Source organism: Anarrhichthys ocellatus, unplaced genomic scaffold, assembly GCF_004355925.1.
Source record: "Anarrhichthys ocellatus isolate YVR2014 unplaced genomic scaffold, GSC_Weel_1.0 scaffold36, whole genome shotgun sequence".
Lineage (NCBI taxonomy): Eukaryota > Metazoa > Chordata > Actinopteri > Perciformes > Anarhichadidae > Anarrhichthys > Anarrhichthys ocellatus.
The window spans coordinates 4352097-4376591 of NW_022280066.1; the positions used below are offsets into that span (position 1 = coordinate 4352097).

Consider the following 24495-nt stretch of genomic DNA (forward strand, 5'->3'; position numbering starts at 1 on the left):
GGGGGCTCTTCTTTTTCTGTCTCCATTACTTTTGGAAAAAGCCAACCCTGTGATGTGACGTAATCCTCTCCAACTCATTGTTCCAGCTTTCTCCCAAGTTCTTGAAACTTTCACTCTTAATAATGTCAGTGTGAGATGCCACCTCAAAGTGGCACATAACAGTGGCAGGATGGAGGCAAAGGAGTCTTAACTAAGTGTCACGGAGTGCTTGATAAAAGGAACAAATCCATTTTGAGCAGCTTTTTTTTTTTTCCTGCTGAGCCGGGGGCGGTTGATTTGATGGAAGCTGCTGTGTAAAAGCACTACTCTTTTCTCCAGCCCGCTAATTGGGATGGTTACCATTCCTCCTCTCGTCTAACCCACCCTTCCCTCGCAGAGTTTCCTCCCCTCTGTTCTGCCAGTCGCCTTGTTTTGCCTTCTCGTACCTCTGTACGTGGGGGAAACAGTTTGTGCTTTGTGAATCTTGGCTGTGAAACTCAGGTATAAATATCTTTGGTGACAAATGAGCAGAGCAGCGCCCCGTTGTCCTCTCCATGGCTACTAACACCCCCTCCTCTAGTGGCCCATCACCCAAAACATCACGAGTATAAATCAGTAGCTATCAATAATACAAGCAGTAAAGGCTCCAACACCTTTGAGTAATAACAAGTAATAAGTCATAATGCTATTTTTATAGATAGCTGTACAGTAAGCATAGTGTTACATTTCTTAACCTCAACCTTGGGAAATGTTTACATTTTCTTTCCCAGAGTAAGATCAGGAGCTTGTTGTCAATCTCCTTGCGGTAAGCGTGGAGATGTAGTAAGGATGTAATTAGCTTAGCTTAGCATAAAGACTAGTAGTAGGAATAAGGGAAATGTTTTCTCAAATTCTTGTTTGTAAATGTTTAAATGTTTCAGGAAATGCTACTGTTTCCTGGCTAACTAGATTGTAGTACTCATCTGCACCAACCATTTTTACTATAGGAGAAACCACGGACGCTTAAAGTCACCAGTTAACACGGTCACTCATTAAACTGAAACACCCGATGCTCTGAACGAGCGGATCCTGTGGGAATTCAGTAGAGCTTGAAATTTTGCTGCTGTTACCAGTTTTGGTTCAATGTTTAAAGCTTGCTAAGTCATCTACATGGGAAGGACAAAAACGCTACATCAGTTGCCAACATGCGCACGAATGTTTTTGATCACATTCGCTTTAAAAGATTCTATTAGACAAAGTTAACATAATGAAAACACCTTTGAAAATATATAATGAAGGCGAGCATTTATTTTCAATGAACAATTTTGACTGAATCATTTCAATGACACTGAAATAATTCATAAAAAACACGCAACACAATGTCCTCATCGGGCGGTCATGACAGCACGCTAACCTCAGAGAAGAGAGCGGAAGCTGGTCCACAGACAAACCTCCGATTATTTCTTTCTCACTGCTCACTTCCTATTTTAAGAAGGCTGCCACCAGAGCACCCGCCCTGCCTGATACTGCAGCCTCTGCACAATCGTCCTCATGTATAATACATATGTCCTGAGGATAGAGCTCTTCATATTCACAGACAAACACGCAGCAGTGGGAAGTCGAGAGAAAATAACACAGACCTCATTAGACTTTTACGACGGGTCGTTTGAAACAAAGTGCACTTTGACGTCTATGTCGTGGCAACTACCTATGTCTACATTTCACATAATGTCTTTTTTGGGGAGGGGGGGTTTGGGGGGAAAGAGTGACATGATGTCAGGAAAGGTGTGAGGTCACAGCGTTGTCGTTGCTGGGTTAGTGGGAGAGAAAAGCGCAGCCATCAAAGCCTTTACCTCAGGGAGGAAAATAACGAACCTCTAATACGTTCAACCCAAGTGCAGTCATGGATGAACGGAGTTCTCGCTCCACTTCCTCTCTGGACTACAGATCATATTACTGTGTTGCTTATTACAAGTAAACTGATTACAATAACCTGATGATCCAAACGAGTTTAGAGAAACTGCAAACGTATCCGATTTTCCCTCCATGGACACGTTCTCTCAGTGAAATAATCTGCCTTCAAATGTTTAATGATCTCTATAATCCTGCAAACCTTTAAGGCCATTTGACTCACACAAAAACAAGCACAAGACCTTTCATGGCTAAAATGTTTGGTGTATATAAATAGACCAAGTCAATTTCAAATGATTGCCGTCGGGCACACATGACTCAAATCCCTGCCTCTCTCTCTCTAACAAGGAACCCTGACTGCGTAATCTTACTGCTACTGAAAACCAGTCAGTGATGACTTTCACCAAAAAAAACAAATTCAATTGAATTCAGTGTGAACTGCTTCTTTGAAATAAATTGAAGTTATATAATATATATGTTTTCCCCTGATTTAAGAATATAATAATAATACAGCAAACATGATCCCATGACACGTGGTGACATTTAGGAGGTCAATCTTCTCAGCCAGCTGGACCCCAGCAATATGTCGCACGGTACATTTGAGGGGTCTCGAGATGATTAACAGATGTAGAGAGCATGTTTGTGCTACACGACGTTATGCTAAATATTTTAGACTTCCCTCTAGTCTTTGCTTTTGTTCTCGTAGATTACCTCCTAATTAAATTTCTTTGGGACTTTTATTTGAATAAAAGAAGGAAACAAATGGGTCTGGTAGACATGGGGGTTGGAAGTGTAGTTGAAATGATTTCTTGATTAAATGATCAAAAGAATTAAATCCAGCTTCTCAAATATGAGGACGAAGATCTTGGAGTCTTAGTGAATAAAAAACAGCAATTTCAATTTGTCATAATGCACGTCTTCACTATTGAGACATTTATAGACAAAACAATGAATCCAATAATAAATAGTTGTAGTGGAACATGCTGTTTTAAACGGTCCAAAATTTAAAAAAATATACATACATAGTGGTCTCCTTTAACTACATTGCTGTTCAAAGTTTGATTTGACTGACTGTTAATTTAGATTTATTTATCATAATATTTAATAAGATTTAGCAGGCCAGTGAAGAATAACCTGGCTCTGAATGTGCCCTGTAGTGTAAGTGGACAACCGTCAATCAGTTATGTGTTAAAGACGACGTGTTCTCACTCTCACGCTTGACAAGAATCACTGATTAGCTCATGTCCTCCAAGTCTCAAAACGAACAATTCCTGTGGCTGTGAGACAGAAATTAAATGAGGCTATTGTGTGTTCAGATGATGCAATCAATGTCTCCGTTTCTGTACATGCAACACAAATGATCATAAAATATCTGTATGTAATATCACTGAACAGCTCATCTGGTTCCATATGTCTGAGCCCAGACTGAGGAAGACAAGGACCATCTAGTGGCTACGAGGAGACACACAGCTTTTGCAGCACTTGCATAACGACAACCTTGCTCAGTGCGTTGCTTCTTTACTAATGGAGACAGAAGCATGTCATGCGCTATTTATCCCTCAGCTATACACTTTCAAACACTGCCTTTAAATAGATTGCGCCAGACACTCTGTCTTGAAACCCACTGTCTTATATAACACAAAGCTGGTTCAGACATGATTCACCAATCGAGGACCCTGGCAAAGATTAGAGTGTGTTCGTCTTTGAAAAACACCGGCAGACATTAACACGGCTGATTTGTGTCTGAGGATGTTCAACGCAAGCCTGTCAGATTTGCATCTTTGTAAGTGTCAAAACAAAAATACAATGTTAAAGACTAATACAGCTCTGCAGGTTATCACCACCTCTGTTTTTGTTCAATAAAAAATCCATTGCATCCAGCTTTACATTTACAGTTCTTGTCACTGTTTTTATAGATTAATTTTCCTCATTTTATTTTGTTCTAGTTTGTTCTTGTCAAAAAGTAGCTCGGAACAGATCAAATGCTATTTTTCTTTTGCCCTCTTTGTCCCTTTAAAGGAATAGTTCCACATCTGGGTACATAGGTTTTCAAGCTATTGACAAAACAACAAGATTGACTGCAATCTTATGTCTGTCCGGTAAAGATAAAACTTCAGCCAGCAGCCAGTTAGCTTAGCTTAGCTTAGCATAAAGACTGGAAACCGGTAGAAAAAGCTAGCCGGGCTATATCTGACGGTAAATGAAAAATTCCACCTCCCAGTACCACTAAAGCTCACTGTGATTTTGTGTTTTGTACGAACTAAAGTGAGCTTCAGAGGTGCCGCTATGCAGATTTTGTTACCATTAAACAGTGCTAGGCAAGCTATTAATGCTAAGCTAAGCTAAAAGGCTGCAGCTTCGTGTTTAGCGAGGTGACCAACACCTCAGCCACGAAGAGAATGATAGTATTTCCCTTTCTTTCTTTTCAAATACTTTCTCGCTTTATTTTCAATGAACTCATCTTCTCAGCCTCTCGTTCATTGTAGCACCACTCCACCTGAATACATGAATCCGATATAACAATGACTGCAGTGTATCATATGATGTCAAGTGTGTCACACACGCACGCTAAATGATTGATTCACATTCAGGCTACAAATGAAGTGTGCGTGTCAAATAAAAGACGTATCCAAATAGGTCAGTGCCGGTGTTCTCCTGTGACTTGCTCTATGTTGAAATAAAAGACTAAACCTGCCTTCCATCCGCCCCGGTAAACGCCTTGTGATGGTGAGTCGGGCAGATGGGAAACAGAGATGCATCAAAAGAAGAAGAAAAAGAGAGAGAGAGAGAGAGAGAGAGAGAGAGAGAGAGAGAGAGAGAGAGAGAGAAGTGGGAGGCTGCGGCTGTGTAGATTATGCAGACAGTTGACTGTTTCACAACCCTCCCACGGAGAGTGCTGAACGGGAGCTTCGCTTTGATCACCTCTCTGGATTAACTGACAGTGTGTGTCAGTGTGTGTGTGTGTGTGTGTGTGTGTGTGTGTGGTGCATTTGTGTTTGTTGGTTCGGAGGTGAAGAGGAGTCTGTGCATTTGGCTCAAGCTTACTGCGGTGATGACGAGGAAATCTCTGTGTTAATCTAGTAAACAAGTGCAATTCACCATTGTTTCTTTTGTGGATGTTTTTGGAGAAATAAAAAAATAAAAAAAATAAAATAAAAGAGATTATGAACAGCAATGACCTTGAAGCCGTCCCGTCTCGCTATCTGAATGCTAGCACAGAGAAGAAATCTTTTTTTAATTTGATTCAATTCCCACTTAAATGCAGGGCCTACCGTCGTCAGCCGAGGCTTCGCTGCTGTAGCCGTCATAATCGGCAGTCAGAGGGCTGTACTTCTGCCGGCTCTCCCAGCAGAAACCTCCTGCGTGTTTGGTATTAGCGGCCGCCTTGGCTCCTCCCCGGAGGCCTTGGGAGCGGCTGACCGCCTCCTGATACTGACCCATCACTTCATCCTCGCTGTCCGATGACGAGCCCTGCAGGTTGGCGTCAGAGTAGGCCTTGTCTGTTTGGAGTAAAGAGAGATGGCCTGGTTACTGCGGCCCGATGCCAATCACTGTGATGCGTTTGAGTGGCTCTTTCGCAGACATTTTGAGCTCTTTAAGAACACTTTCCTCAGGGAATTACCCACAATTCATAGAAATGTGATGGTAAACACGGGGTTACCAGCGGAAGCCGGAGACGAAAGAAAAAAAAAGGTAAACAAAGAGGACGGCACATGTGTTTAGCCTGTCATATTCAATTTCCACAGAGACATTAAGGATTAAAGATGGGACATAAAGACACATGAAATCAGAGAAATGGAAGCATAGACGATATTACACACCTGGTTTATTTTCATTTTGTTATTAAAGCTGTTTTGACAAAAACACGTATAGATTATTTGACAAATAACTCATCTCATGAGGCAAACCTGGAAGACGTTCAAATCAGGGAGTAAAACATATAAAATAAACAATTGTACATAACATGTTTTGACGTCGTTGCAAAGTGCTGTCTCATTCATATTTATACCATTTCAAGCCTTTACAGTCCTTCACACTTAACCATTTAAGTGTTAAGTGGTCCATCAATGCCCCACAGACTGTAAAAGATCAGGTGGACGGGCAGCCTCTACTGGCACCAAACCTGTACTTCACAGGAAGTCTGCTGAACTGCTTCATCAAAGGCAAACAGAAAAAAAGATTTCAAGGACAAATCAAGTGTATAATTTCACCAGACTTTGTCTAGGAGTGTGTCACTAAAATGGGCTCCATTATCCGGACGATTAGTTTTGTCTATTGGTATTACTTTTCTTTTCTAATTTTACTCTTTTTTGTTTGACTCTATTTGGCTTTTTATTGTTCCTTCGTTGTTTTTAAATGTCATGATTCACTAAGTCATCTTATGTAAATTGCCGCTGTGTGTTGAAGCTGCCAGACGTGAAACATTATGTTTAAATGTTTTATTAATCCCATAATATCAAACTAATTACAATTATTGTGGTCGTGGCATATACATTTAGGGGGCAAAAAGATATGAAGTTATTGTTTTGTAAGTATGAAATACATTCATCCATTCACTGCACCGTAGTGTTTGGTTGTGGCAGCTGTTGCTGATTGAATCATTCATACGGGGCGCTACAGATCATTCAGTCACAGCTTTGTTAAGGTGCTGCAGTTAAAGAGACATCTGCACAACTCACCCTGGGATGCTATTTTCTGTATTCTAATTCATTTCTCCTGCCCCCAAATGATCTAAATTACCCTTCCACTGTTTTGTACATGTTGAATTCACTGAGAAAATTACAAGATGTCGTGATTCATTTTGTTTTATAGTTCTGGGTGTCATGACACACGATGTCATCCATTCTCAAAAGAGGATGTTTAGGGGTTTTTTTCCCCTTGTCAAGTGACTCTGAGAGGCTGAATATACAGTATATGGGTCCTGGACACATACAATTACATATATCTGTGATGTTATTCCAGGGCTTAACTCAGAAGGTGATTCTTTGCTTTGTTAAATCCATGTATCAGGCAGGAAACAACATTTGTCATGTGTGGTTCAGTTTCTGAACGCCTGCAGATACAGAATGTTTCGTATGCGACGTGTTTACGGTCACAACCCAAAACTGATGGTGCCAGATGGTAAAGCAACGCCACAAAATCATTCGACCCCATCCACTCTTCTTTGTGGCACGATGGCACATTGAATCGGACATTCTTGAGTCACTGATATTTGCACACAACCACAAACATAAAAATAAAAGAAGGGATCAATCATCACGAACGTTGCCTCAGAGCTCTGCCCAGCCTGTGTGTAACAAAGCACATTATGTAACAAAGTGCTTTGTTATGCAACAGAAGTATATTAATAGAAATATATTGAATACATTAATAAATTGTGGAATGGAAGTTGGTTGGATATTTATAATGTATAAATCTCTGTTAAAGCTAAATACTCTGTGTATTTAGTGTCTCTGTGGTGGTTTCTGAGGCTGTAGTGACAGTGTGGTGGACTGATTTGGACTTCTACTGAGGTTTTTCTCATGTTTGGCCCACATGAGGGGAAAGGAAAAACAAAAAAAGGAAAACAATGAAGAAATCTGAAAAGCAGGTGATGATCAATCAATACATTCTAGTATGTCAATAAAACAGTCACTCCCTTCTTCACATCCACCGACCACTACAACGCCACCACTTCACGTTTGTTCCAGCAAGGGGCAGCAGAGCTTTAGTTACTTCACATTCCGGGCGCAGCCTGAACAATCTCTCAGTCTTCAAACTAACTGTATTTCCAAAATGCATTTCATTTCAAGAGCATGAAGTAAAAAGAATGAAAAAATATTATGCGTCTATCAAAAACAGCAGAGAAATATTCTTTCTCCAGACTAGACTGCATATTTAACACAATCAATGAAAAATGTTTTTGTTGACATCAGTCATTGCACAAAAAGATAAAGAGGAACCAAACAAAGACACCAAGAACAATCGTGCCTCCCTTTGTTTTTAACTGAATGTTTACCAGGTGGTAGAGCCAACTCCCTGTGCGGGGCTCCCTGGGGCCACCAACCTTTTACACTCCTGAAGCCCTGCGGCTGGATGACAAGTAAACAGGCCTTACATCTGTCAGCAACGGTAATCCCTTCATGGGATGAGAAAGACTAGTGCCGGTGGACAATGTCCCCATGCAGAGGTCAGGCCTCATGGTGCGGGCGGTTGCACGGGTCCATGGTTTTATGGATCGGCTGGACGACACAAATGACTTGCCTCTAGGTTTTTCTAGGGCCTGGGAGGAGGCCAGGGTTGGATATCGGACCAAGCACTCAAGAAGGGCCATGGTACCGCCATGAATCTGTGCCCTAAACTGCAAGTGTAAAATATATTTTAATATATGTATCCTTTAAATCTATTAGGTATAAAACACTTTTGTTGCACTTAAGTGCCTCTACTTTTGGTTAATCTTGGACATAGTCGGATATCAGTCCTGTCCTCAGCAGTCAGATGAATGGGGAACATATCTGAATAGACAACTCAAAGTGTTACAGCTTCAAGAAGTCAGGCTTTTCTATTTCAAATTTGCTAGTGGCCTAAACTCACCAGAAACAGTGTAAAGTGGGGTACATAACTAAAGTGGAAACTAACATGGGCATATACATCACAATTGGGTATAAAAATTCCATTCGCCTTGGGAAATAATGACACGCCTCCAAGATGTATGTGACATGTTGAAATATGTGCAAAATTTGAGTGCAAATAAAAAGTGCACAAAAGTGCAGGTAGGTAAACACGGGCTCACCTTGCAGCTCATTCTTTTTCCTGAAGTCATCAAGGCACTGAAGGCTCCCTGGGTTCTCTAGAGCCAACTTGTTGTTGAGGTACCAGAACAGGAGGGTCATGAGGATGATGAAGAGTCCGATGGCTGTCAGAAACCCCAGCACCTCTGGAGAGACTGAGACGCAGAAAACCAAGTTAAAGTCGCTGCAGTCAAATATCAGCACACAAAAGACGTAGGCATAATTGTGGTCAACAAATTAGATCATGGCTAAATGTATTTCCCAAAATGTTGCGCTGTTCTTTTAATTTGAAGGGAGACATGTCAACAAAGTATGCTAACATGAAAATGTTAGCATACAGGCAGCAAGAATTCTGGTGCTGTAAATGCATACATTGTGGTAAACAAGACAACTCATTTTGACTTATCACATTTCCTGCGAATACGGCTGGACATACATAGAGCGTAAAGGACGGTGGAACCAGTCTCATTAGTTCAGTGAGTTAATGTTAAATATTACAATGAATGTGAGAGAGAGAGAGAGAGAGAGAGAGAGAGAGAGAGGTTGTGTCACTGTAGAGACACAACTGGTCTGTTGCCATAGCAACAGGTTCAGGTGCAGCGTCATTACAGACTCCACAGGCGAGTCAGATCTCATTAAACGCTACACTGACTGGCACACTTCAGCAGATACGGTTTGGTTCGGAATACAAACACGATCACATATGCAGACAGGATTTGTGACAGCAGAACGAACCCTGTTGATGAAGACGATCTGAGGGAGTTCTTTTTTTCCAGATGTCAGACATCTGTATGACCTTCCACCTCATATTTGACCTTCCGACACCCTCGAGGAGGTGCTATGTCATCATGGGGCGCGGTTACAGGGAAGGCTTCCCGTCTTAGCCATCAGAACGCCGTTTGTCTCTCTGATAGTAGATCAACCCGAGCAATCAAATGAGCTTAATATCTCCAACCGCTGCCGACAGTTTAATGTAACCCTTTCACACTTAAAATACTGACAAAGTAATGAAGTGCAACGATTTCAATTCATGGCCCTGGACAAAAGCTCAGGAGCAGTCAACCTTCAATTCCCGGAGATTGACTGTCACCTCCTGCAGTAATCTGGGCCACAGAGGAGGTCACAGAGGGTAAATGATTGCTCACAAGCTGTCGCACATTAGAAGACAGAAGTGCTCCATAATACTGAAAAGGTCCCTATAAAGGATGCATGTATCAGCATGTTGGAGGAGCATCAGTTCCAACTGCCGTCACGTCAGAGCCGCTACACACAGACGGGATCTTTGTCACGTGTGTAGAGTTTATTGTCCAACTATAGTAGGGATGCACTTGAAAGATCATTTTCCCAGCTATATTTTCAAATCCACCGGCTATGACTATTGTTTAGAGAATGTTACAGATCCAAGAGGAAACTGACAGAAGGGCGGGACTCAGAGAAAAGCTCTTAGCTACGAATCTATCTGCTACTTCAGCACCACGGACAGCGCCACGGATTTATGGACACACAGCACAGTTAGGCTGCTGATGTTTCGGAGCCATGGATTTAAACTTGCGGAAACTCCAGTCAGATAAATGAGCGGTGAGTCAGGCAGACTCGACTTATTCTGCCCCTGCACTCTCTCCGCTCTCATTACCCAGTCAGGAAAGTGGAAGTAAATGGTCCCCCATTGAAGCCATTTCTGTTGAGTGTGACTCATTGCAAAGACTTATGCAAGACGATTGTGTCTTTGCAAATGACTGAAGAATGAAATAAAAATTGCCACGTCATGTGTGTGGTCAGTAGGGACAATGTGGGGGATCAGCACGGGTGCAAATACAGTGAAACGGTGAATTATGGGATGAAACGGCGAATACGGTGTCTAGGCTTCTCAGTGTTGCAGAGGAGATTTGTATTCACAGTCTAACATGCAGGCTGCACCGAGGACTTTATGTGTGAACACTGCATACAAACTTTATCACACAGAGTGTCACAATCAGGCTTTGCCTTGGGTGTTTTGTGTGTAGTTTTCTGTAGTTCCTCACCTCCTTCACCTGTCCCTAATCAGTTCATTCAGTGCACCTGCCAGTCACACTCTCCCTCATCAGCACAACTCTCCTCACCTGTTCTAGTCACTATTTAAACCCCTGTCTTTCACTCACTCACTGCCAGATCATTGTGTTTGTTTTCTACCTACCCGCCCGTTTTGCTCGTCCTGTTCCCGGGTTTTCAGCATGCCTGTTCTGCCTTGTCCAGCTGGATTTTCCCCCTCGTTTCTTGTCCTTGGATTCCCTGTGTTTTTTTGGTTTGTCATTAAACCCTTTTTCTCTTCACCTGACTGTCTGCATTTGAGTCCTCTTTTAATGTCCCGTGACACAGAGTTTGTGATAGAAAAAACAAACTTATGCAGCACCGCTCTGTATTCTCTGCAGGGGAGGATGACGATGAGAGGGATTTTGGATTGTGGAATGCAGTGAAAAGGGGAAAGGATGCGTCCACTTACACATGACAATACAATGAAACGGTTGAGAATGATTAAACAAAGTTGAACTCTTTAGGATTTAAAATAGTCAAGTCAAGTTTAGTAATATAGTTCCTTCTTGTACAAATACTGAAGGGGAATCTATCCATAAAGTTGAGCAATTTATGAGAGAAAACAAATATTCAAAATCAAAGAAACGGAGGCCGATGTATACTGATTCTCAGCTCCTAAATAAAACTCCCATAATGCAACCAATGGCATCATCTGGTTTGACTCTCCCTGCCTGATATATGTCCACATCTTTTAAACTACATGTTTGTGGTGCATGTTTGGTTTTCTTTTATAAATGTTTAGTCTATGAGCATAAGCTGAAATAATGTCAATGATAACATCAGGGATATTATCTCAGACTTTAGAAAGCTCCCTCGAGAACCACAAAAGACATGATACCACTGATTGAACTAAAGTGTCATTAGAGGAGTGATACAGTTAGCTGGTAATAATTTACAGAAATCAAGTGTTAAAATAAAAAATGAAACAATATGCGCACAGTAAATACAGTATAGTTCTCGATCCTCTACATCAACAATCAGTAGTGCAAACGTCTCAGACATTCACTTTATAATAAACTACTGAAGGGTCATATAAGCAAGAAGTGACAGGTGATGAAAGAGATATTATAAGAGCAAAGGAGAAGAAAAAGAAAAGGTACAATCGATCTTTTTTTTGTGCAATTAGAAAGAATAAATCGCTCACTCCTTAAATTACTGCTGAGCTCGTTCACCATGATGTATTAAGCTCTTTGCAGCACGGAGATTACTGTATGCAAAGTCCATTTAGTTAAATTAAACCAAACGACAGCCTCGGTACAGATGGAGGATAATGAGCTCATTTGGCAAGAAAGTGTACTTAGATGACGTGTTATTGTCCGATCAATGATGGTGATGATGTTTTCTGTTATTTATAATGCCCACATGATGCCTGCAACGATTAACTGGACTCAGCCAACACTTCCCTGCCTGCACGTTAGCATCTGTAGTGTAGTTAAAGGCTGGTTATTATTATTTTACACACATATGTGATTAGTTGTATTTATTTCATTTCTCAGTTATAAAATCAAGGAGCTGCAAACTGTTCTTTAACAGTATACCACTGTTAAATACTAGCAGCCAGAGTCACTATTTGCACTTAAAGAACCAGAAAAGAACGCTACATAACCTGCTGTGCTCTTATTTCCGCAGCTCCTGTTTGACTTTCAATGAAAGATTATCGAGTTATCGTCTGAAAAATGTGCCCGGGCTGTATAACGAGGCTTGATTATTGTCAGGAGCCCACGATGTTTGGTCACATGGCGCTGGTGGGACCAGGAGGCGCAATCCCACAGGAATGCATGTCTGCTCACACATTGTACCAGCTTCTCGCCCGCCGACTGAATTATTCACGGCACAGATGGAGCAGGATCCTGCTCTCTGTAACTCCCCAACTGGTTCAAACAGGGAGAAGAATATTCACTCACAGAAACCTACAGACGGCTTCTTTCTTTACTTTTGGCTTCGTGACTTGAGACTACAATATTCCCTTTTCTTGTTTTCCTCCATGTTTGTATTCAACATTGGACTTGGTGCCAGCACTGCAGTAAAAGTGACGTAACACGGTGTCAAGTGTTATTTCTCATTTTCCTAATTCATTTTTACAAAACAGAAACTCACTACATGTGTGAGTCATGAGTGTTTAGATTCTCACCTTGCATACAAGCTGCTGCTCATTTAGTATTCAAACCTGCATTTACTAACTGGAACTAATTGGTAATAACCCTGATAAGTCAAACATTGTATGATTTTATGAAATAAGACCCTATAAGAACAATAAGATGTTTTAAAAAAAGTACAAATGGCAGACATCATTTTAAGGACATAACTACTGCAGCCACACACATATGTTCAGTTTCAGCTAATGCAACTTATTTAAACAAATCCACTGTATTCCATTACGATACTGAGAATAGCCCTTACACAATGTGTGGGGGACGGACTTTGTTACACAAGAAGCTCAAAGATCAATAATGCGTGAAAGCAGCGACCTTGCAGTGGTTACAAACTGTATCACACGCATGTGTACGAGTTTTTAAAGTGAATGTGTCGAACAGATTTGGAGGTTAGATGAGAACTGTGAGAACATGAGAATAAAAAAAATGCCTCAATACAGCACAATAACTCAGGCTTCACATTGCTCCCTCAGCATGATGATCACGGTTAACTGAGGAAAGGCACTATGGCTGGATTCAACTCCTGATAATACGTTGAACAATTTAAAATATATGAATAAAATGTAATGATGCAAGAAAGAAAATGAGATCATCAGATGTCCTCGTTGTTGGGAAACTGTCGGTATTATATACTGTGGTATTTGTCATCAAGGAGAACTGAACACAATTCCCCGAAAAATAAAAGCTGCAGAGTTTAATACAGACTGTGTTCAGATGAAAGTCAGTTTTGGTTTCAGGCAATTTAGGTTGAGAATAACCTGCTGCAACAACTGATTTGCACGAGACGCTCAGTCTGAAGGTGGAAACCAGATATTAAAGATTAACTGGTAGACTGCCCAATCACCGGTCACCATCCAAGGACCCAATGAGCCTTCCTTGTGTTTAGCAAATGGACGGTACTGTATGTAGGTCACAGAAAGGTTTCTGCACTGTGCATCCGATCCGACTGCTTCGGCCCCGACACCGGCAGCCATCCCTGAACTGATCCAGAGCACTGATCCGATACCAGGGTTTGATCAATAAACTGTACTGGGATCATTCTTTTATGTGAAGGCAACATCCAGCTTCACTCAAACATTGCGTTCCTGACTTTGCAAAACAAATTGTTACAAATAAATACACTGAAATAAATGTACTGAATTATTATTTATTGTTAAAATAACTACTCGGGCAGCAGCAACTTTGTAAAAGAAAATCCTCGAAATTAACAGGAATTGCAATTCTATTTGCATTAAATTCTATTTAATGTAGCAACAAATTCAAGTAAAATGTATACAGTAGAACTGAATCAAATAAATGGGCTCCATTGTCACAAATACCCAGACCCCCAATAACCTGATATTGATATCAGTGCATCCCTAATCCTGACAGGAAGAGCAGGGGGTCTCATCCCTACAACTGGGAAGCCTGGACTGGATCTGACGGCTGTCATGTTGGTCTGAAATGAAAGTACAGTGGCTACAAATACTGTACATCTTTAGTCAGAGCCAATAAAATGCCTGTTTATAATATCACCATCATAATCAGGACAATCAAAGATGACCAACATTACGAATGAGAGCCGGTGTGCTTCACACACACTGGAAGAACTCCATTCCCCACAATGACCGGGAGCACTTAGAGAACCCTCAGGAGCACGAGGACATTGCCGGGGAAAAGGACATCTGGGTTACGCAACTGACCTGACTCAGGTATGTATTTGGCTATGAAAGATGGATGGCTGGTTCATGATGCTGTGCTGATGCTAGGTTCTTATAGTTGTCGGTAATGTTTCGGTGTGTGGGTGTAGGGATATTTCTGACGGCATTTGCTCACACGTATTGTACGTGCAGAGAACCTACTACACATATGTGGGAAACTAATGTAAATGTGCTTCAGTCTGAAGTTCTGGGAGTTGCTTTATTGTCTCTGCTGGGTTCTGTCTGCATGGAAACAGTTGCCATGTTGAATGTCAAAAAGCACAAAACCATCTCGAAACCACAAAAAGCACCCACACACTCTGCAGGCAGTCCATAAGCACTCTCACCAGCACTCCCATACACACTCCCACACATGTTCATACAATGCCTCGAAGCGCAGTACTTACTGGGGAGCCACACACCTGTCCACACACACACACACACACACACACACACAACCAGACAGACCATTCACTGTGATAAGCACCCTTGTTTCAGAGGGTGCTCATCACAGTGTATGTTTTGGTGAGAGAGAGTCATCTCCATCCACAATATGAACACTGCCATGATAAAGAGAGGCACTGAGTGCTCTGACTCAACATGCAAGATTGTGATTATTCTAACCAGCCCGATTTGCTAAAAGCTTGTTATTGCAGAACTTTATATTTGCCGCACCATTGTGACCTTCAATACTTCCAGTTACATAAAAAAAACAGAATCACATCTATTCACTTTTGTGTCATTACAAGAAGCACAACATGTCCTGACAGTAAACGTTGCAAAGCTACGAGTTTAGAATTATCAATGTAGTGAAGTATGGTTCATCCATTTAGGTCTTCTTTGCTCAACTAATTCAAATAAATCCACAATATTATGCTACGGTGACACTTCAGATTACGGCCTGCAGATGACAGTGTACATTTTTTTGTATATACAAGGTATAAATTAAAACATAATGAATTACAGCGTAAGTACCTCCTGAACAATTACTGTACCCCGTACTTGTTACTCGGTAACAAGACAGAGTAAAACAGGCTGACACTGAAATAAAATGAGTTATTACGTTTAAACAATGTAATGGTAAAATGTGTTTATTTCCAGAGTACTTACGTATTATTAATAGTGCGTAAATCATTTTTTGCTGGGGCAAAAAATATTACGCAACACCTGTGAAGAGGTTGTACACTTATAGTTATAGTTTTGAAACAGTTACAGTACGTGTATGTTTTTAAAATGGTTCTGAAACACTGGGGAACTGTAATGTAGTGTTTGGGTCTATTTTTATGTCCCTGCGTAACACACGTTTGTAATTCCCTTATTTCCTGTACTTCCCCTAAACCTCCAAATAGATGCCAGTGTTTAAATAGTTCCCCCATATGTACAACATATTACACTGTATTTTTGATGTCTGTAATTTTAAGTGTGACCATATTGGCCATGTACCCCAGTCTGACTAGAGCTTTAAGGTCTGAAGTTTATTAACTTAAATATGTTTTTCATTAATTTACACTACAATTAAAGTCACTCAAATAGCCTCAATCTCCCTGGCAACAGTGTAGACAAACTAACAATGTGTAAAATGAAAAAAGCAATCTGTCATGCCTGGAATTTTTATTTTTTTACTTGGTCCGCCTTGAGAGAATATGACATTCATTTAGACATTTTTAAGTGTGCAGTTCTAGACAAAAACACAATGGACACAAGCAGTGAACACGTACAACAAAACAAGGCTCAAACAAACGGGGTCAGGGGTGTGGGGTCAGAGGTCAACCTCCCAGAGCTCTGATCTGCCCTACCTTTTCTGACGCAGATCAGCTCATGCACTCCACAGTTACGCTCGCCACCTGGAAAGACAATGCAGTTTCAATGAGCCACACTGTGACGGCGACAGACAGGAGACAGAACAAACATCACGGCAACACGTGTGTGTACATATGTTGGAACATTTAGACAGATTCAGACAGACGCATGAACAACACAGGTATAACACACTGACAGAGACTGGATGGTCACAGTCGGATGGTGTGGGTGGTGTTCAAGCTGCTTGATTTTAAAATAAACTGGTTCGACTCAGAAACACTGAAGACATTTAAGACTTAGTCAAACAGCCTGTACATGATGGCTAAAATGACTGAAATGGCACCGGCATGGAGTTTAATTATATTTTTTAATAATAACTGGAAAGCTCTAAATGCCCACATATGGTCCCCAAATGTTTTAGGAGCATCTGATGACAGCAGACTGACAGCTCCAGCTTGATTGGTGTTCTTCTGTGGACAGAGGAGCTTTACATGATTGAAGGCTGGTTTGGTTTTTTATATCCACAAATACACAACCACAGGGTCGTGTCACGCCGAGCGCACCCAAAGAGCGCCTGAGCGGACACCATCCCTTTATTTCTGGCGCTGTCTGCTGTTACCCTCAAACATCGCAGTTCGAGTTACACTGCGCATGTGTCTGACCGCATAGCTCAAGACCCTGCCCCAGCCTCCATTAAATAGCATGAGCAGCCGCTTAGCTTAGCACCAGGCAACAGACACGAAGGCCTGAGATCCTCCGTCCACGTGGATTGGATCTTTGTGTCATTAGACTCCACAAAGCATTGTTCTAAAGCCGGTGATGGAATTATTCTCATCTTTCTTCTTCTAATGTTTAGTTTGATGATTACATAAAAAATCAAACACAAGGCTGGACTGACGACTGAACTTTGGAGCGATATTATCGGGCAGTAAAGACTGTCGTTAACATTTAAAGATCTATTAACAGAACTGAACATTATTGTATTTGATACACACCGCATGTTTGTACTGTATGCTGATATCGTATTTACATTAACATAGCACATATTGTTGCTGTGGTTAAGTTTTGGATAAATGAACATTCTGCAGGACATGATATGGGTTCAGTCCTTATCCTACTTTTCAAATTCAGACCTTTGCAGTGGGCTGAATTGGGCCTTCTGTCAACTGCCAATAGCATCAGGCACAAGTGCTTTAAACTAAATGCTAACTTAAGCATGTAAATCTTTTCCCTTTGACAACACTCACATGCTGATGTTTAGCAGGTACAATGTTTACCATGTACACCATCTTAGTTTAGCGCGTTAGCATGCTAATATTTGCAGATTAGCGCTACACACAGCGGATGGTGCACGCATTTGGTCATAAAGGACAAAAACAAAACTTGATGATGGCACTTGATGACAGAGTTAAGGGTTACCAAAGTGATTCGTATTCATCCTAAGGGAGACAGGAAAGTGTGCACCAAATCCATCCAGTAGTTGTTGAGATATTTTACCCAACACCACAAATATAAAACTCATGTTAGCACCAGAAAAAAACTCTTGGGATCGCAAAGAGTCTTTAGGATTCATCCTCTGGGGAACATGAATAAAAAAATGTTTAAATGTTTAAATTTGAAAGAAAACATTGATTACAATGTTTTGTAGAAGAAAGACGATGGCTTCCAGACAGTAACTGTGATTCAGAGCTGTTACTCACACTTGTGAGGGCCTCCCAGTCTCTGAGCTCTGCCTCTGGGATCCGTCTACAGGTTGAGCTTTCTAATAGCTCGGGCTGCCTTCAACTGTGACCGCTTGTGTCAGATGTGCACAGATTGCCCAATTTTCTCTTTTTTACCGTCTGAAAATCTCTCCTGTACGACTAGGAGCTGAAAGCAGAGTTGTTGCTGTCGTCCAGCAGATCGATACAGCAGCTGTGTGTGGGAGGAAGCTCCCTGTGCTCTTTCACTCCTCTTCCACTCACCACACACACACACACACCACACTTGTCAAAAATAACATTTTCTTGCATGTGCTCTTGAACACGGTAACACGGTGCTGGTTGCTCATATCCCATCGCAAGCAATCTCTCTCCCATCTGTTACATAGAAGTTCCTTTAACCAGCACTCAAGTTTCCTATGTAGCCTAACATACCCCCCCCCCCCCCCCCAATGTCTCGTCTTAATCATCTACGTGCGTATATCGAAACATATCCTCTGATGCTAATTAGGTTGTCAAATGAATGTGTTAATGGGAAAATGTCTGCGTTAACAAACTTGTCATAAACACATTAGAAAAATGAATATGAACAGAATGACACATTATACTCATTAATACATAATGTAGGCAGCAAAGTTGTTGCAAAATCCAATCAACTCGCTCATTGACTCCCTCCAAACACAGTAGTTAAGAGTCAGCGACTGGTTTTAATATTCACTGTAGATCTTAAAGGGGAGCTGTGTGAAGCTGTTGTTGACAAGGTCGGAGTAATAATAAAGTTGTTGCCGTCTTGGTGCGGACTGCGGAGCCTCTGTGTTATTATTTTAGTACCCTCCTAAAGTGCAGGTGCAACGTAGCCCACCAATGAAAATAAGTGCATTAAAGAAGGCTCTACTCAGATGGAGTACTTAAATATGCATTTGAAACCAAGCACCATCACAAAAGTTGTCTCAGAAACATCCTCAGAGTTACATTAACACAAACAAGAATAAGCAGAGAAAGATGAATATTGTCAGACGGACAGGTGATCACACATACTGTACGTGTGGGGGAAGTTTCAGGTGCTGCAACTGTGATGAAATAATCCTGCACACTGTGTATAATGTTAGTCAAAGAGCTGTCCCTCTACCTAGGGGACACCAGTGTCTCTTAAAACCTTGTCAGTGCACGGAGAGGTTCACACGATCTCTTCTTGTGCGTCTGACAGAAATCAATTTGAAGCACCAGTTGTGATCAATACGTGCAGATACTGAGCTCTTCTCAGCCTGTGCAAGCTCAATCAAGGTGAAGTCCGTGGCCTCACAGTCTTCCCTCATGCAGACGTCCGGGGGCCGGGCTGGCACTATTTATTTTAGGATTTGTCCCAGTTTCTTGGGTGCCGAGGCCAACGCGTCTGGGTTCAAGAGAGAGGGATGGACCGAGGCCGTGACAAAGAAAGTTGTGCTGGAGAAATTGACCTGACAGATATTTCGGGTGTTTGAGGTCAGCGGAGAGAACGTGCTGTGAGAGAAAAGAACAGCGGAAACAAACTTTTGGTCTTGGCCTCAGTAAGTTTTAAACTCAAATGCAAGGCTACTATTCACTCGTGTCTGGCCCTCTACTCTGTTCGCCTCTGCAGCTAGGTGCTGGGCAGGTATAGCGTTAAGTGAGTTCTGCTTTCTCGCTAAAAAGCAGCTGCATGCTAATGCTAACGAGAGCCGAGTGAATCAAAACAATGAGCTGAAAGACGCTAAAATGCTACATAAACCTGAAGTGGACTGGAGAGTTGGGTGATCATTCTGTCTCTTTGACATCAAACGTAACATAAAAATGTTAATCAGCGCAGCTTTATGATTAATAACTAAAAATAGGCCTTCAGGAAGAGTTTAAAATAGACTGGACATATAGCAAGCTATCTAAATGTGCAGTGTTTCAGCTTGTGTTGCTTTGGGTTACTTCGTACCCTCCCGATAATAGCAATAATTGATTCACCAGCCAAATTTCTTGTCGGCGGCTGTTAACAGAACAATCACTCACTCTCTTCATTGGAAGCGGAAGAGGGAAGGTTTGTGTTCCATCAGGTTGTTCATTAAACGTGTTGGTGTTGTCACAGAGAGACTTCAGGATGAGCTCCAGCTAAGCCAGTTAGCAAATGGAGGACACACTACGTCAAAGATTAGCCAGCTTACTCGACGGCTCAGCTGTCAATTCATAAAGCAGCAACAGTGTCCTAACACACTGTACGGCAGTACGACACACACTGTTGCACTGACGTTTCCTGTGAGGAACAGTCTAGCGTTTGCTCTACATTGCCAGCACTGCCCGTCGCTTTGGGCAATGGAAAAACACTTTCAAAGTAGCCCAGTTGATATCTTATTTTTAGAACGGACAAAGCCTCACATACCCAATTTAGAAGCAGAATATTCATTTCACAAATACTGTGAAGTAGTAACAATAGCTTGAGCCTACAAACAAGCAGGCAGACAGCAATACAGAAGGAAAAGATGTCAAAATAAAACATGAGAAATGTGCATTTGAAGTTTTTTTTTCTTCCAGCAAATCTGTTATTCCCAAATCAAACTCAAACCTCAGTGTCAAATGCTTTTTTTCAGACTTTCTGTGTATATTTCCGTCGGGACAAATTCATCAGCGTTTGAAAACAAGCGTTGGATTAACACTCACTCCCGCTCTGAGGAGGATGAAATGATCCGAGCTCAAAACATCCCTCTGTTTCTTGCGATTCGACTCCCAGCCTCCCTCGCCATGTGTCAACATGAGCTGATCAATAAGTCAACTGCGCACAATTCCTCCGAGCAGCAAATCCTTCGCTTTGTCTCACAGCCAGACAACAAGCCCTGAGCCGACAGAAACACCAAATATTAGGACTCACACTTCTTTCTAGGGATCATTTTCCAGGACATGCTGCAGTGATGATCTAGCTAGTACGACAGACAGGGGTCGTGTGTCAATGAATCCCTTTTTTTCTTATGAGTTATATAAACCATTTCTACCTGAACACGATTAAATGTATATCTTGAATATCAATATCTGACACAACGGTCTATAATCTTACCTATACTGACAAACCTAGACTGAACTTTTCACACCTAAACATACAATTCAAGGTTAGAGACAAGTTTGCAAGGATTTCTAACTGTCACTGACTCTTGTCAGTTCATCACACCGTACTTTAGCCTTCTGCTCGTAACATTAATTGGAATATCAACAAGGATAATCAAAATCACTGTGAGCGACCAGGAACGAAGGAATGAGGTCTGAGTCCACAATTCAGCGGGACAGATTGTGCATACGAGTCTCTTTAATAAGCGAATCTGTGTTACGTGAATTCCACAGGCAACGTCCATCATCTTCAGGGCCTCAAGACATTAAATAAAGAAATCCTTACTTCATCAATCATAAAACGTTAAGCTGCATTATGTATTTTTTGGGCCATTTGGAACAACGGGGTGAAAAGGGTGGCATGTTATTGCCTGAGTTGATATAGCTAACATGTTGGCAGGCAGTTGCGTCTTTACGCTTTGAGCAGACAAAACAAAAGCAACGTTAGCATTCATTTAGAGGCAGTTTTCACTGAAAACTGCCGCCTGTGGCTGAAGGGAATGAACGACTTTTTTACAGTACGCACAGTCATTTCATCCATTTTTAATGCAACGATATTGATGAGAGCAGCTTTAATCACATCATAAATAATCAAGACTGTGAGTATAAAGACCGGCGGCCTCCTCACGGCCTCTTAGCTTGTGCGACACTGAAATATGCAGGGTAGACTTAGGGCCCACAATGCATTGCCCTATTCAAGTTACAATGTTTCATGGCGCACATTAGCTCAAATGGTCCGAAGACATATTGGCTATTATCGCCACATTTCCTGTATCTCGCTCTCCAAAACAAGCAGGGGGGCTTTGACAGGAAGCAACGGGGTTAATGGAAAACACACGGCCTTAATGTTTTGGGAAAACGGTGTACTGTTTGTATTTATCAGTCTAAACAACATCTGTGATCTACCATAACTTTCTTATTGGCTTTAGCTCAGCTGGTCGTTACAGGCACCAGAGGACACGTGACACGGCACAGGCACTCCAGTGAGATTTGAAGGATACTGTTAAAATGTCAGCATGAAGAGCTTCTCTGTTGCTGTCATTTCAACACATAATATTTCCACAGCTTTAACACCTCCTGCTCTGCCCTCTCTGTACTTGGCTCCAGCTCAGGGCTGGACAAAGGCTTTGTACACACCACACACATTGAGAATACCAATACCGGGCTGTTTTTGATCTGCCGGCCCACAAAACCGGGGCTCAACCAGTAAATGTACAAATCCATCTGGTCCTGCGATCGATCCGTCTCCAGCTTGTCACGGGAGCTGAGCAGTGGAGCAAACACACAACACACCAGTCCTCCCGAGATAACATGTGCACAAGAAAACCCTCGGCCTTTTTAACAAACTAGGGTAACAGCTTCTCTGAAAGTCAGTGGATTTTGAGTAACATGTACGCAAGCTTGGTTAAGTTGCTCAGTGATCTTTTCACAGTGTGCATGCTGCGTACGTATCCAATTAATTAGCCTAAGGAGCTCTGATATTTTTGGAATTCAAGACTTTGATAATGATAGTTTTAAGATGATGATTCAGAGACGAACCACAACCTGAAATAGCAAAATCAACAGACTTGATCGCACGCCTGAATGTCATTTAATACATTAACAAAGTCTTTAAATAGCTAAAATATTTGTGAGTCACACTTGAGGCTGTTTCCTAAAACTACTGTAAGAGGAAATGTTTAAATCTAATGCAATGCTTGAAATGAGATTTGGGTTTTTTTTATTTACTTTTCACGATTTCTTTTTACACTCAATCTAAGTCAATGAGTAATTTATTAATTGAAAAAAAATAATTGTCATCTCATTTGATAATTGAAATAATTGTTGGTTGAAGCTGTATTGTGCTTTTGTATCAAAGATTTTGCATGAATACTTCGTTTTTTTTCCTATTTAGTGATCGTGTCGGCACAGAAAGCTTCTGGAGTTGCACTTACATGCATCACAACTTAAACTGAGACGACGAGTTGAACTGTAATTAATAGCATTGTTCAAACTAGAGGCCATCCTGCTATGGGATCACACCAGCCGCAATGCCAAATCAGACCAGGGGCTTTAAACTCAACATTCATTTTGATCTCAACCACACACCTGTAACGTTCCATAACCGGATCTCGCACAGTTGCGACACTATCGCGGTGACAAAATTTGCTCACAGACAGAATTAAAAACATCTGGCAAAGTAGTCCAAAGTGCTTCTGTGGTTGTTCCTGCTTCAGCAGGTGTCTCCAGGACCACATTTTGCCATGACGACTCACACACGCACACACACTCACAAGGGGAAAACAACACATGCGTCACTGTCGCTACTGGGAACAACCTAATTACTTGCAAACGCTGATTCATGCAGCCACAAAGAAACATCATAACATCATTCTTTGCTCTAAAATATCAGGCCGAAACAACGTGTTCCTGTTTTTTTGTGACACCTCGTGATGTTCATCCAACCCTAACATCACAAGTACAGACGGAAACACAGCCTCCCGCTTGGTGTGGATCGCTCGGCCTCCGGATGCTGCAGGTGTCAGTCGGCCCGACAGCTGCTGCATAGATCTCAGCAGAGCCACGATGAAATATTGCTGACAGGAGCCCTCTATGATCACGGCCTTTAAGGAAAATAGCACTTTGCTGACTAATGTAGTGGGAAGTTCAGGACAGTGGGCGGAGTAGAATGAGCTAACTCAGGCGAGGTGTGGCAGCCTGATGAACTGGAGGAGGTATGGTGGTAGGGAGGCTGCTGGGTGAGATTCAGTAATGCAGGGGTATAAAGCTGACCCTTATAATGTGTCTCATGGTGACTTTATCGTTATAGGACCCTTCTGTTCAACTATTTCCTCATGTGCTCTTTCCTAAAATAGCATAAAGTCCATTACGATAAGATAACACTGAAAATGCTGAGATCAGATTTGTTTTCAATACCTCTATCCAATGGTAAAATGTCAGCAACACTGTCCAATAAATAAGACTGTAAGGTCTTTGGATCATTTTATAGAAGTGTAGCATTAAACAACACTTAGCTGTGGTTCAAACCAAATGAATCAAACTCTCGCTGTAACTGGCATTCATTTAAACACAATTTTCAGATTCTCCATCAAACACTGATGAGTCACATGTTGAACAATGTGGTATTAGCAAAGCCCCGAGGGCTGCTGGGTAGTTGAGTTTACAGAAGGGACTGGATAGTTCACGTTCACTGTGCTGGTTTCAAGCCCAGCTGTCCTGTATTCCTCGTGGCCTACTACTTCCCCTCTTTCTCATAAGACCAGTACGGACCTTTAACCTTCATAATCCTACTGGCCCAGTGGTTAAAATGTACACTATATACCGTGATTACAGCGTTCCCCGTTCAGTTCTGTCT

At 41.7% G+C, this 24495-nt stretch overlaps 1 protein-coding gene across 3 annotated transcripts in view; it reads right to left on the reverse strand.

The window, feature by feature from the left end:
- Positions 1–24495, reverse strand: part of syt14a (synaptotagmin XIVa) — a 33897-nt gene extending 9402 nt beyond the window's left edge. For all 3 annotated transcript variants that reach the window (XM_031866733.1, XM_031866732.1, XM_031866731.1), the window contains exons 1-4: positions 16741–24495; positions 16338–16385; positions 8642–8794; positions 5142–5369 (exon numbers count right to left, since the gene is read on the reverse strand). In XM_031866733.1, coding sequence (XP_031722593.1) covers positions 5142–5369; positions 8642–8794; positions 16338–16385; positions 16741–16768 — 457 coding nt within the window. In that variant the 5' untranslated portion in view covers positions 16769–24495. The remainder of the gene's footprint in view (positions 1–5141; positions 5370–8641; positions 8795–16337; positions 16386–16740) is intronic.